The following is a 13,816-nucleotide window of genomic DNA, read 5'->3' on the forward strand; positions in this document are numbered from 1 at the left end:
GCCCAACACCACACAACACCCTGCCAGTAACACCAGAGAGGGGGACCTGGGAGTGGCCCAACACCAGAGAGGAGGACCTGGGAGTGGCCCAACACCAGAGAGGAGGACCTGGGAGTGGCCCAACACCAGAGAGGAGGACCTGGGAGTGGCCCAACACCACACAACACCCTGCCAGTAACACCAGAGAGGAGGACCTGGGAGTGACCCCAACACCAGAGAGGAGGACCTGGGAGTGGCCCAACACCACACAACACCCTGCCAGTAACACCAGAGAGGAGTACCTGGGAGTGGCCCCAACACCACACTACAACCTGCCAGTAACACCACAGAGGAGGACCTGGGAGTGGCCCAACACCACACTACAACCTGCCAGTAACACCAGAGAGGAGGACCTGGGAGTGACCCAACACCACAGAGGAGGACCTGGGAGTGACCCAACACCACCCTACAACCTGCCAGTAACACCAGAGAGGAGGACCTGGGAGTGACCCAACACCACACTACAACCTGCCAGTAACACCAGAGAGGAGGACCTGGGAGTGGCCCAACACCACACTACAACCTGCCAGTAACACCAGAGAGGAGGACCTGGGAGTGGCCCAACACCACACTACAACCTGCCAGTAACACCAGAGAGGAGGACCTGGGAGTGGCCCCAACACCACACTACAACCTGCCAGTAACACCAGAGAGGAGGACCTGGGAGTGGCCCAACACCACACTACAACCTGCCAGTAACACCAGAGAGGAGGACCTGGGAGTGGCCCCAACACCAGAGAGGAGGACCTGGGAGTGACCCCAACACCAGAGAGGAGGACCTGGGAGTGGCCCCAACACCACACTACAACCTGCCAGTAACACCACAGAGGAGGACCTGGGAGTGGCCCAACACCACACTACAACCTGCCAGTAACACCAGAGAGGAGGACCTGGGAGTGGCCCCAACACCAGAGAGGAGGACCTGGGAGTGACCCCAACACCAGAGAGGACCTGGGAGTGGCCCCAACACCACACTACAACCTGCCAGTAACACCACAGAGGAGGACCTGGGAGTGGCCCAACACCACACTACAACCTGCCAGTAACACCAGAGAGGAGGACCTGGGAGTGACCCAACACCACACTACAACCTGCCAGTAACACCACAGAGGGGGACCTGGGAGTGACCCCAACACCAGAGAGGAGGACCTGGGAGTGACCCAACACCACACTACAACCTGCCAGTAACACCGCAGAGGGGGACCTGGGAGTGACCCAACACCACACTACAACCTGCCAGTAACACCAGAGAGGAGGACCTGGGAGTGGCCCAACACCACACTACAACCTGCCAGTAACACCAGAGAGGAGGACCTGGGAGTGACCCAACACCACACTACAACCTGCCAGTAACACCACAGAGGGGGGCCTGGGAGTGACCCAACACCACACAACACCCTGCCAGTAACACCACAGAGGGGGACCTGGGAGTGACCCCAACACCAGAGAGGAGGACCTGGGAGTGGCCCAACACCACACAACAACATACTCGACACCAGCACAAGTCACAACAGTATTCAGAAACCTAAATAAGGAGGCATTTAGACCGTTATACAGCACTAGGTGAGCGCCAGCTGTAGAGGGAGCCACTCCATCGTCGAGTCCCTCTGGCAAACACATTAGCAAACTCCAGAAGATTCAGAAATCTACAACGCGACACGTCACAGAATTGCAAGGGAAGGGATGGGAAGAAAGACTGAAAGAAATAGAACAGACACCATAGCTAGAGCAGAGGAGAGAGAGAGACGGGGGGGGGGGGGTGGGGGGAGGTAGACATGATAAAGACTTATACAATATTTTTGGGGAATTGTAGAAAAGAAAAAGTGGAAATGTTCACAATAAATTCCAATAAAGTGAGAGAGAGAGAGAGAGAGAGAGAGAGAGAGAGAGAGAGAGAGAGAGAGAGAGAGAGAGAGAGAGAGAGAGAGAGAGAGAGAGAGAGAGAGAGAGGCATGGATAGAAGCTTGAAAATCGGATGAGTGACGGAAACATTAGAAAGCTTTCATTTTAGCGTAAGAGAAGTGGGAAAATGAACTAAATGAGCAAGTTGTAGACGCAATCCTCCTTCATGATATAAAAAGTAGATATGAGAGATAAATATGGCAGGATTCATCGCAATAGACAACCAGTAGGTAGAAAGGCGGGGTCCAAGAGCTAAAGCTCGATCCTGCAAGCGCAAATAGGTGATTACACACACAATTAGCAGCTCGCCGCCCGCTAGGCTTAAGCCACACCTCAGGTCAGTGACGCCCGCCGCCCTCATCCCTCCATGGTGTGTCTGACGACCCTGCTTAACGCTCTCCTTAAGTGGTCTGTTGTGTGGTGTCCTTAAGTGGTCTGTTGTGTGGTGTCCTTAAGTGGTCTGTTGTGTGGTGTTCTTAAGTGGTCTGCTGTGTGGTGTTCTTAAGTGGTCTGCTGTGTGGTGTCCTTAAGTGGTCTGTTGTGTGGTGTCCTTAAGTGGTCTGCTGTGTGGTGTCCTTAAGTGGTCTGTTGTGTGGTGTCCTTAAGTGGTCTGCTGTGTGGTGTTCTTAAGTGGTCTGTTGTGTGGTGTCCTTAAGTGGTCTGTTGTGTGGTATCCTTAAGTGGTCTGTTGTGTGGTGTCCTTAAGTGGTCTGCTGTGTGGTGTTCTTAAGTGGTCTGCTGTGTGGTGTCCATAAGTGGTCTGCTGTGTGGTGTTCTTAAGTGGTCTGCTGTGTGGTGTCCTTAAGTGGTTTGTTGTGTGGTGTCCTTAAGTGGTCTGTTGTGTGGTGTCCTTAAGTGGTCTGTTGTGTGGTGTCCTTAAGTGGTCTGTTGTGTGGTGTCCTTAAGTGGTCTGCTGTGTGGTGTCCTTAAGTGGTCTGCTGTGTGGTGTTCTTAAGTGGTCTGTTGTGTGGTGTCCTTAAGTGGTCTGTTGTGTGGTGTCCTTAAGTGGTCTGTTGTGTGGTGTCCTTAAGTGGTCTGTTGTGTGGTGTCCTTAAGTGGTCTGCTGTGTGGTGTTCTTAAGTGGTCTGCTGTGTGGTGTCCATAAGTGGTCTGCTGTGTGGTGGTCTTAAGTGGTCTGTTGTGTGGTGGTCTTAAGGAGAGAGAGAGAGAGAGAGAGAGAGAGAGAGAGAGAGAGAGAGAGAGAGAGAGAGAGAGAGAGAGGGAGGGAGAGAGAGGGAGAGAGAGACCACAGAGAGCGGCTGGTCTGGACCACTAGGGAGCACACGGACGAGTATCACTGGACCATACCCTGTGTGCCCGTGTCACCCTGTGTGCCCGTGTCCCCCTGTGTGCCCGTGTCACCCTGTGTGCCCGAGTCACCCTGTGTGCCCGTGTCCCCCTGTGTGTCCGTGTCCCCCTGTGTGTCCGTGTCACCCTGTGTGCCCGTGTCACCCTGTGTGCCCGTGTCCCCCTGTGTGCCCGTGTCCCCCTGTGTGCCCGTGTCCCCCTGTGTGCCCGTGTCCCCCTGTGTGCCCGTGTCCCCCTGTGTGCCCGTGTCCCCCTGTGTGCCCGTGTCACCCTGTGTGCCCGTGTCCCCCTGTGTGCCCGTGTCACCCTGTGTGTCCGTGTCCCCCTGTGTGCCCGTGTCCCCCTGTGTGCCCGTGTCCCCCTGTGTGCCCGTGTCACCCTGTGTGCCCGTGTCCCCCTGTGTGTCCGTGTCACCCTGTGTGCCCGAGTCCCCCTGTGTGCCCGTGTCACCCTGTGTGTCCGTGTCCCCCTGTGTGCCCGTGTCCCCCTGTGTGCCCGTGTCCCCCTGTGTGCCCGTGTCACCCTGTGTGTCCGTGTCCCCCTGTGTGCCCGTGTCCCCCTGTGTGCCCGTGTCACCCTGTGTGCCCGTGTCACCCTGTGTGCCCGTGTCACCCTGTGTGCCCGTGTCCCCCTGTGTGCCCGTGTCCCCCTGTGTGCCCGTGTCACCCTGTGTGCCCGTGTCACCCTGTGTGCCCGTGTCCCCCTGTGTGCCCGTGTCCCCCTGTGTGCCCGTGTCACCCTGTGTGCCCGAGTCACCCTGTGTGTCCGTGTCCCCTTGTGTGCCCGAGTCCCCCTGTGTGCCCGTGTCACCCTGTGTGCCTGTGTCCCCCTGTGTGCCCGTGTCCCCCTGTGTGCCCGTGTCCCCCTGTGTGCCCGTGTCCCCCTGTGTGTCCGTGTCCCCCTGTGTGTCCGTGTCACCCTGTGTGTCCGTGTCACCCTGTGGGTCCGTGTCACCCTGTGTGCCCGTGTCACCCTGTGTGCCCGTGTCACCCTGTGTGCCCGAGTCACCCTGTGTGCCCGTGTCCCCCTGTGTGTCCGTGTCCCCCTGTGTGTCCGTGTCACCCTGTGTGCCCGTGTCCCCCTGTGTGCCCGTGTCCCCCTGTGTGCCCGTGTCCCCCTGTGTGTCCGTGTCCCCCTGTGTGCCCGTGTCACCCTGTGTGTCCGTGTCCCCCTGTGTGCCCGTGTCCCCCTGTGTGCCCGTGTCCCCCTGTGTGCCCGTGTCACCCTGTGTGTCCGTGTCCCCCTGTGTGCCCGTGTCCCCCTGTGTGCCCGTGTCACCCTGTGTGCCCGTGTCACCCTGTGTGCCCGTGTCCCCCTGTGTGCCCGTGTCCCCCTGTGTGCCCGTGTCACCCTGGGTGCCCGTGTCACCCTGTGTGCCCGTGTCCCCCTGTGTGCCCGTGTCCCCCTGTGTGCCCGTGTCCCCCTGTGTGCCCGTGTCACCCTGTGTGCCCGAGTCACCCTGTGTGTCCGTGTCCCCCTGTGTGCCCGAGTCCCCCTGTGTGCCCGTGTCACCCTGTGTGCCCGTGTCCCCCTGTGTGCCCGTGTCCCCCTGTGTGCCCGTGTCCCCCTGTGTGCCCGTGTCCCCCTGTGTGTCCGTGTCCCCCTGTGTGTCCGTGTCACCCTGTGTGTCCGTGTCACCCTGTGGGTCCGTGTCACCCTGTGTGCCCGTGTCACCCTGTGTGCCCGTGTCACCCTGTGTGCCCGAGTCACCCTGTGTGCCCGTGTCCCCCTGTGTGTCCGTGTCCCCCTGTGTGTCCGTGTCACCCTGTGTGTCCGTGTCACCCTGTGTGTCCGTGTCACCCTGTGTGCCCGTGTCACCCTGTGTGCCCGTGTCACCCTGTGTGCCCGAGTCACCCTGTGTGCCCGTGTCCCCCTGTGTGCCCGTGTCCCCCTGTGTGCCCGTGTCCCCCTGTGTGCCCGTGTCCCCCTGTGTGCCCGTGTCCCCCTGTGTGCCCGTGTCCCCCTGTGTGCCCGTGTCACCCTGTGTGCCCGTGTCCCCCTGTGTGCCCGTGTCACCCTGTGTGTCCGTGTCCCCCTGTGTGCCCGTGTCCCCCTGTGTGCCCGTGTCCCCCTGTGTGCCCGTGTCACCCTGTGTGCCCGTGTCCCCCTGTGTGTCCGTGTCACCCTGTGTGCCCGAGTCCCCCTGTGTGCCCGTGTCACCCTATGTGTCCGTGTCCCCCTGTGTGCCCGTGTCCCCCTGTGTGCCCGTGTCCCCCTGTGTGCCCGTGTCACCCTGTGTGCCCGTGTCCCCCTGTGTGTCCGTGTCCCCCTGTGTGCCCGTGTCCCCCTGTGTGCCCGTGTCACCCTGTGTGCCCGAGTCACCCTGTGTGTCCGTGTCCCCCTGTGTGCCCGAGTCCCCCTGTGTGCCCGTGTCACCCTGTGTGCCCGTGTCCCCCTGTGTGCCCGTGTCCCCCTGTGTGCCCGTGTCCCCCTGTGTGCCCGTGTCCCCCTGTGTGTCCGTGTCCCCCTGTGTGTCCGTGTCACCCTGTGTGTCCGTGTCACCCTGTGGGTCCGTGTCACCCTGTGTGCCCGTGTCACCCTGTGTGCCCGTGTCACCCTGTGTGCCCGTGTCACCCTGTGTGCCCGAGTCACCCTGTGTGCCCGTGTCCCCCTGTGTGTCCGTGTCCCCCTGTGTGTCCGTGTCACCCTGTGTGTCCGTGTCACCCTGTGTGTCCGTGTCACCCTGTGTGCCCGTGTCACCCTGTGTGCCCGTGTCACCCTGTGTGCCCGAGTCACCCTGTGTGCCCGTGTCCCCCTGTGTGCCCGTGTCACCCTGTGTGCCCGTGTCCCCCTGTGTGTCCGTGTCCCCCTGTGTGCCCGTGTCACCCTGTGTGTCCGTGTCCCCCTGTGTGCCCGTGTCCCCCTGTGTGCCCGTGTCCCCCTGTGTGCCCGTGTCACCCTGTGTGTCCGTCTCCCCCTGTGTGCCCGTGTCCCCCTGTGTGCCCGTGACACCCTGTGTGCCCGTGTCACCCTGTGTGCCCGTGTCCCCCTGTGTGCCCGTGTCCCCCTGTGTGCCCGTGTCACCCTGGGTGCCCGTGTCACCCTGTGTGCCCGTGTCCCCCTGTGTGCCCGTGTCCCCCTGTGTGCCCGTGTCCCCCTGTGTGCCCGTGTCACCCTGTGTGCCCGAGTCACCCTGTGTGTCCGTGTCCCCCTGTGTGCCCGAGTCCCCCTGTGTGCCCGTGTCACCCTGTGTGCCCGTGTCCCCCTGTGTGCCCGTGTCCCCCTGTGTGCCCGTGTCCCCCTGTGTGCCCGTGTCCCCCTGTGTGTCCGTGTCCCCCTGTGTGTCCGTGTCACCCTGTGTGTCCGTGTCACCCTGTGGGTCCGTGTCACCCTGTGTGCCCGTGTCACCCTGTGTGCCCGTGTCACCCTGTGTGCCCGAGTCACCCTGTGTGCCCGTGTCCCCCTGTGTGTCCGTGTCCCCCTGTGTGTCCGTGTCACCCTGTGTGTCCGTGTCACCCTGTGTGTCCGTGTCACCCTGTGTGCCCGTGTCACCCTGTGTGCCCGAGTCACCCTGTGTGCCCGTGTCCCCCTGTGTGCCCGTGTCACCCTGTGTGCCCGTGTCCCCCTGTGTGTCCGTGTCCCCCTGTGTGCCCGTGTCACCCTGTGTGTCCGTGTCCCTCTGTGTGTCCGTGTCCCCCAGTGTGCCCGTGTCACCCTGTGTGTCCGTGTCACCCTGTGTGCCCGTGTCCCCCTGTGTGCCCGTGTCACCCTGTGTGCCCGTGTCACCCTGTGTGCCCGTGTCCCCCTGTGTGTCCGTGTCACCCTGTGTGCCCGTGTCACCCTGTGTGTCCGTGTCCCCCTGTGTGCCCGTGTCACCCTGTGTGCCCGTGTCACCCTGTGTGCCCGTGTCACCCTGTGTGCCCGTGTCAACCTGTGTGCCCGTGTCCCCCTGTGTGCCCGTGTCACCCTGTGTGCCCGTGTCCCCCTGTGTGTCCGTGTCACCCTGTGTGCCCGTGTCCCCCTGTGTGCCCGTGTCACTCTGTGTGCCCGTGTCACCCTGTGTGTCCGTGTCACCCTGTGTGCCCGTGTCACCCTGTGTGCCCGTGTCACCCTGTGTGCCCGTGTCACCCTGTGTGCCCGTGATGAGAAGCGTTGATGGTGAGAGCTGCTACACCACACCCAGCACACGCGGGTAGTGCCACGGACACTGATGCATGGTATCAGAGGCCTCAGGAACCCTTCAGGATTCAGTGGAATCACAGGTAATAAAAGTATGTGTTTGTGGGGGAGAAACAATTTGGCAATAAGATCAGGGAAAGAGAAGGGCCTCAAAATACCAATACACTTAGGGTATATTACACGAACAGTAGGAGTCTAAGAAACAAAATTAACGATTTAAATGTTCTTGTCTGCACAGAAAAAATAGACATTATTGCACTTACCGAAACGTGAATGAATGTAGAGATTAGAGAACTGTTAACTGAATATCAAATAAATGGATTTAAACTATTTCACACAGATAGATATATTAGACGAGGAGGGTGTCGGAAAATCCGACACCATTTAATATATCATACAGATAATAGCTGTGTTGTATAAACAAGTTACCCATAGAAAACGTAACTTGTAGTGGAATTACCGTCTATAGAAAACGGGATATCATCACCACATACTATTATAATTCACCAGCTATTCTGCTGGGAATTATTCTTAAATACATTAGTCTTTGGACTTTACCATCATAAAAACATCTTATATAAATTAACTTAATTATCAATATTAAAGTAGAGTAAATGTGACCCTTCTATCACTTTCTGACATGTGGACAATGTAAGCCAGGCGTCAGAGTGGGGAAGGAGGGCAGCCATTGTTTATATTGAGACCAGAGGCTCACACGGGAGCAAATTCGGCTCCTGTTAAATTTACTTGGACGTAGTGTTATGGAAACCAAAGGTGTACCATTTTTCAACACGCTGTCTACATATCTAGTTAAGTGTTCTTTCCGAAACCCATTATCTATCATTAGTGGCCATTAATGTCATTATATAGGGTGATCCGGTTAGAACGCGAAATCGCCTCATACTAAAGGTAATTAAGCCAGGTCTTTATTGTTCCATGTACTGTATAGTGTTTTCTCTGAAATACTTGTCATATATAGGATTCTGGCTTCAGAGCTAGCGCACTTTTGACAGGTCAAGACGAGGAAGCAAGATTTGTGCACCAGTTACTGGGTGATATGGAAGCTACCTCAAAGAGGATAATTTGGTGTCTACACCCTAGTTATACCTGGTGGACTAACCTGCTGTACTATAAGATAAGGAACCTCTTCAATGTTTAATAATGTGTAGTTAATACTGTAGTTTGATTGGCTGCATATATATAATTTAATAACCCCCCCCTAATGTGTAGAGGATCGATTTGTGAGATTAAGAGATTATTGCAGAAATACAGTCCACTTATCATTATACAAATTGCTATCGAAGTATATAAATTAACGTAAATATAAATTCATATAAATTAAACAAATATAAATCTCACAGGTCGGTTCCCACAGAGGGGGAGTAGCCATATATGTTAGGAAAAATTTGAAATATATTCTCAAAGAGGGAATCAAAACTAAGCCACACAGAAACTATTTGGCTAGAATTAAGCGAAAAATCAAATAATCTTATAATAGGAGTTATATTCAGGTCACCAAACAACTGGCCGACCCCTCACAGTGTTCAAGAGAGAACTGAATAAGCACCTCCAAAGGATACCTGAGTAACCAGGCTGTGATTCGTACGTCAGGCTGCGAGCAGCCACGTCCAACAGCCTGGTTGACCAGTCCAGCAACCAGGAGGCCTGGTCGACGACCGGGCCGCGGGAACGCTGAGCCCCGGAAACACCACAAGGTAACCTCAAGGTAGACAGAATGGAAGAAAAGCACCTGTGGGGTGACATATCTAGAGCATCTAGGTCAAGCAGTATTTGTGCCATGGGTTACTTTTAATTTTAGTGGAATAAATTAGTTTAACAGAATAGGGAATAATGAAGCAGAAGATTTTCTAGAATTAATTGATGATTGCTTTCTTACGTAACACATTAAGGAACCAACGCGGGAAAATAATATTTTAGAGTTAATATTAACTAACAGGGAAACACAAATTAATAACGTCGAAATAGGGAATGAAATAGGGAACAGTGATTACAAAGAAATCATATTTAGTTTAGAATGGAATGGAATAGATTTGTAGGGGAAAATTCTATTAGAGTGCCAGATTTTCGAAAGCTGATTTTAATGGCCAAAGAAATTCTAAAGAGGAACTTTGCGAGCCATTGTCTACCATCTTTAATAAATCATTAGAGTCAGGCAGAGTGCCAGAGTCGTGGAAGGTTGCTAATGTGGTTCCAATTTTTAAGAAAGGAGATAGATCACTTGCATCAAACTATCGGTCAATTAGCTTAATGTCTGTTGTCGAAAAGTTACTTGAGTCGACAATTGCAAATACCATTCGTCCTCATCTCGAAAAGCATAAATTAATAAATGATTCACAACATGGTTTAACAAATGGTAGTTCATATTTAACAAATTTGCTGTAATTTTATTCCAGCATAATTGAGGCAGTTGATAGTGGTAAGGATTGTGATGTTGTGTACCTTGACTTTAGCAAAGCTTTTGATACAGTGCTACATGAAAGACTGATTAAAAAGATAGAAGCTCATGATATTAGGAGTGCTATATTAAGTTGGATTAGGGCATGGCTATTCCAAAGGAAACAAAGAGTTAGTATAAATGGGGTTAAGTCAGACTGGGAAAATGTTGTAAGTGGAGTGCCTCAAGGCTCAGTCCTGGGAATTCTGTTGTTTATAATATATATAAATGATTTTGATTGAGGTTTGAGCAGCAATATTTGCAAATTTGCCGATGATACAAAAATCAGTAGGGAAATAAACACGGAAAAATACTCTATATCACTTCATGACGCTCTAAATAGGAGTTTGAAAAAATACAGATACAGTTTAATGCTGACAAATGTAAGGTTTTGAGGCTAGGTAATGATGATAGAGTTACAAGATATGAGCTAGATGGTGTTGAGATTGCGAAGTCGGATTGCGAAAGGAATCTAGGAGTAATGATTAGAAAGAATTTAAAAACCTAAATATCAATGCATTAATGTTCATAATAAGGCAAATAGGACACTGGGATGTATTAATCGAAGCGTTACTAATAAAACACCTGGTGTTGTTCTTCAGCTATATCTTGCTCTAGTTAGGCCCCATTTAGATTATGCAGTTCAGTTTTGGTCGCCGTACTATAGAATGGATATTAATTCACTAGAACGCGTCCAGCATAGGATGACAAAGTTAATTCCCCGACCATGCGGAAAGTGAAGACGCGACCATGAAAAGACGCGACCATGAAAAGACGCGACCATGAAAAGCAGCGACCATGAAAAGACGCGACCATGAAAAGACGCGACCATGAAAAGACGCGACCATGAAGAAAGTGAAAGCGGCAAGGAAGACAACATGTTATGCTCGCTGCCCCTCAAGTTGGTCTTTGTTAAAAAAAATAAATAAATAGGAAATCGAATAACAAAATTAGTAAGAGAGGAGAAGCAAATGGTGTGGATGAGACTGGCTCACTGCCCGCCACCACCAACCTTTCTCCAGCGGCGCCTTCTTGTACTTCTCCAGCCTCTTGGCGGCGATGGCCTCGAGTCTGACCCGGGCGGCGGGGTACTCCTTCAGCACGTCCCACATGTCCTTCTTGGAGAGCACGAAGAGGTCACTGTAGCCCACTGACCGCACCGACGCCGTCCGTCTGTTACCTGTGTACAGCACGCCCCTTGTTAGTGGTGCGGGTGTGGCCACGGTGAGTGTGGCCACGGTGGGTGTGGCCACGGTGGGTGTTGCCACGGTGGGTGTTGCCACGCTGGGTGTGGCCACGGTGGGTGTTGCCACGGTGGGTGTGGCCATGGTGGGTGTGGCCATGGTGAGTGTGGCCACGGTGGGTGTGGCCACGGTGGGTGTGGTACGGTGGGTGTGGCCACGGTGGGTGTTGCCACGGTGGGTGTGGCCATGGTGGGTGTGGCCACGGTGAGTGTGGCGATGGTGGGTGTGGCCATGGTGGATGTGGCCATGGTGAGTGTGGCCACGGTGGGTGTGGCCATGGTGGATGTGGCCATGGTGAGTGTGGCCATGGTGGGTGTGGCCATTGTGGGTGTGGCCACGGTGAGTGTGGCCACGGTGGGTGTGGCCATGGTGGATGTGGCCATGGTGAGTGTGGCCATGGTGGGTGTGGCCATTGTGGGTGTGGCCACGGTGAGTGTGGCCACGGTGGGTGTGGCCATGGTGGATGTGGCCATGGTGAGTGTGGCCATGGTGGGTGTGGCCATTGTGGGTGTGGCCACGGTGAGTGTGGCCACGGTGGGTGTGGCCATGGTGGATGTGGCCATGATGGATGTGGCCATGGTGGGTGTGGCCATGGTGGGTGTGGCCATGGTGGGTGTTGCCACGGTGGGTGTGGCCATGGTGGGTGTGGCCATGGTGGATGTGGCCATGGTGGATGTGGCCATGGTGGGTGTGGCCCCGGTGGGTGTTGCCACGGTGGGTGTGGCCATGTTGGGTGTGCCCACGGTGGGTGTTGCCACGGTGGGTGTGGCCATGGTGGGTGTGGCCATGGTGGATGTGGCCATGGTGGATGTGGCCATGGTGGGTGTGGCCATGGTGGGTATGGCCACGGTGGGTGTTGCCACGGTGGGTGTGGCCATGGTGGGTGTTGCCATGGTGGGTGTGGCCATGGTGGGTGTGGCCATGGTGAGTGTGGCCATGGTGGGTGTGGCCATTGTGGGTGTGGCCACGGTGAGTGTGGCGATGGTGGGTGTGGCCATGGTGGGTGTGGCCATGGTGGATGTGGCCATGGTGAGTGTGGCCATGGTGGGTGTGGCCATTGTGGGTGTGGCCATGGTGAGTGTGGCCACGCGGTGGGTGTGGTACGGTGAGTGTGGCCACGGTGGGTGTTGCCACGGTGAGTGTGGCCATGGTGGGTGTGGCCATGATGGGTGTGGCCACGGTGAGTGTGGCCATGGTGGGTGTGGCCATGGTGGGTGTGGTCATAGTGGGTGTGGCCACGGTGGGTGTGGCCACGGTGGGTGTGGCCACGGTGGGTGTGGCCACGGTGAGTGTGGCCACGGTGGGTGTGGTACGGTGGGTGTGGCCACGGTGGGTGTTGCCACGGTGAGTGTGGCCATGGTGGGTGTGGCCATGGTGGGTGTGGCCACGGTGGGTGTGGCCATGGTGGATGTGACCGCGGTTGGTGTGGCCACGGTGGGTGTGGCCACGGTGAGTTTGGCCATGGTGGGTGTGGCCACGGTGGGTGTGGCCACGGTAGGTGTGGCCACGGTGGGTGTGGCCATGGTGGGTGTGGCCACGGTGGGTGTGGCCATGGTGGGTGTGGCCGCGGTTGGTGTGGCCACGGTGGGTGTGGCCACGGTGGGTGTGGCCACGGTGGGTTTGGCCATGGTGGGTGTGGCCACGGTGGGTGTGGCCACGGTGGGTGTAGCCACGGTGGGTGTGGCCACGGTGAGTGTGGCCACGGTGGGTGTGGCCACGGTGGGTGTGGCCACGGTGGGTGTGGCCATGGTGGGTGTGGCCATGGTGAGTGTGGCCATGGTGGGTGTGGCCATTGTGGGTGTGGCCACGGTGAGTGTGGCGATGGTGGGTGTGGCCATGGTGGGTGTGGCCATGGTGGATGTGGCCATGGTGAGTGTGGCCATGGTGGGTGTGGCCATTGTGGGTGTGACCATGGTGAGTGTGGCCACGCGGTGGGTGTGGTACGGTGAGTGTGGCCACGGTGGGTGTTGCCACGGTGAGTGTGGCCATGGTGGGTGTGGCCATGATGGGTGTGGCCACGGTGAGTGTGGCCATGGTGGGTGTGGCCATGGTGGGTGTGGTCATGGTGGGTGTGGCCACGGTGGGTGTGGCCACGGTTAGTGTGGCCACGGTGTGGCCACGGTGGGTGTGGTACGGTGGGTGTGGCCACGGTGGGTGTTGCCACGGTGAGTGTGGCCATGGTGGGTGTGGCCATGGTGGGTGTGGCCACGGTGGGTGTGGCCACGGTGGGTGTGGCCACGGTGAGTGTGGCCACGGTGGGTGTGGTACGGTGGGTGTGGCCACGGTGGGTGTTGCCACGGTGAGTGTGGCCATGGTGGGTGTGGCCATGGTGGGTGTGACCACGGTGAGTGTGGCCATGGTGGGTGTGGCCATGGTGGGTGTGGCCACGGTGGGTGTTGCCACGGTGAGTGTGGCCATGGTGGGTGTGGTCATGGTGGGTGTGGCCACGGTGGGTGTGGCCCCGGTGGGTGTGGCCACGGTGGGTGTGGCCCCGGTGGGTGTGGCCATGGTGGATGTGGCCATGGTGAGTGGCCATAGTGGGTGTAACCATGGTGAGTGTGGCCACGGTGGGTGTGGCCACGGTGGGTGTGGCCCCGGTGGGTGTGGCCATTGTGGGTGTGACCATGGTGGATGTGGCCATGGTGAGTGTGGCCATGGTGGGTGTGGCCATGGTGAGTGTGGCCACGGTGGGTGTTGCCATGGTGAGTGTGGCCACGGTGGGTGTTGCCATAGTGAGTGTGGCCATGGT

General features: G+C 56.6%; 1 protein-coding gene across 1 annotated transcript in view; it reads right to left on the reverse strand.

Annotated features, from left to right (window-relative positions):
- LOC123757101 (cyclic nucleotide-gated channel alpha-3) overlaps nucleotides 1-13,816 on the reverse strand; it is a 402,346-nt gene that overhangs the window by 171,002 nt on the left and 217,528 nt on the right. Inside the window, exon 6 of the mRNA XM_069324046.1 lies at nucleotides 10,836-11,003. Within this exon, the coding sequence (XP_069180147.1) occupies nucleotides 10,836-11,003 (168 nt within the window). The remainder of the gene's footprint in view (nucleotides 1-10,835; nucleotides 11,004-13,816) is intronic.

This window comes from Procambarus clarkii, chromosome 13 (assembly GCF_040958095.1).
Source record: "Procambarus clarkii isolate CNS0578487 chromosome 13, FALCON_Pclarkii_2.0, whole genome shotgun sequence".
Classification (NCBI taxonomy): domain Eukaryota; kingdom Metazoa; phylum Arthropoda; class Malacostraca; order Decapoda; family Cambaridae; genus Procambarus; species Procambarus clarkii.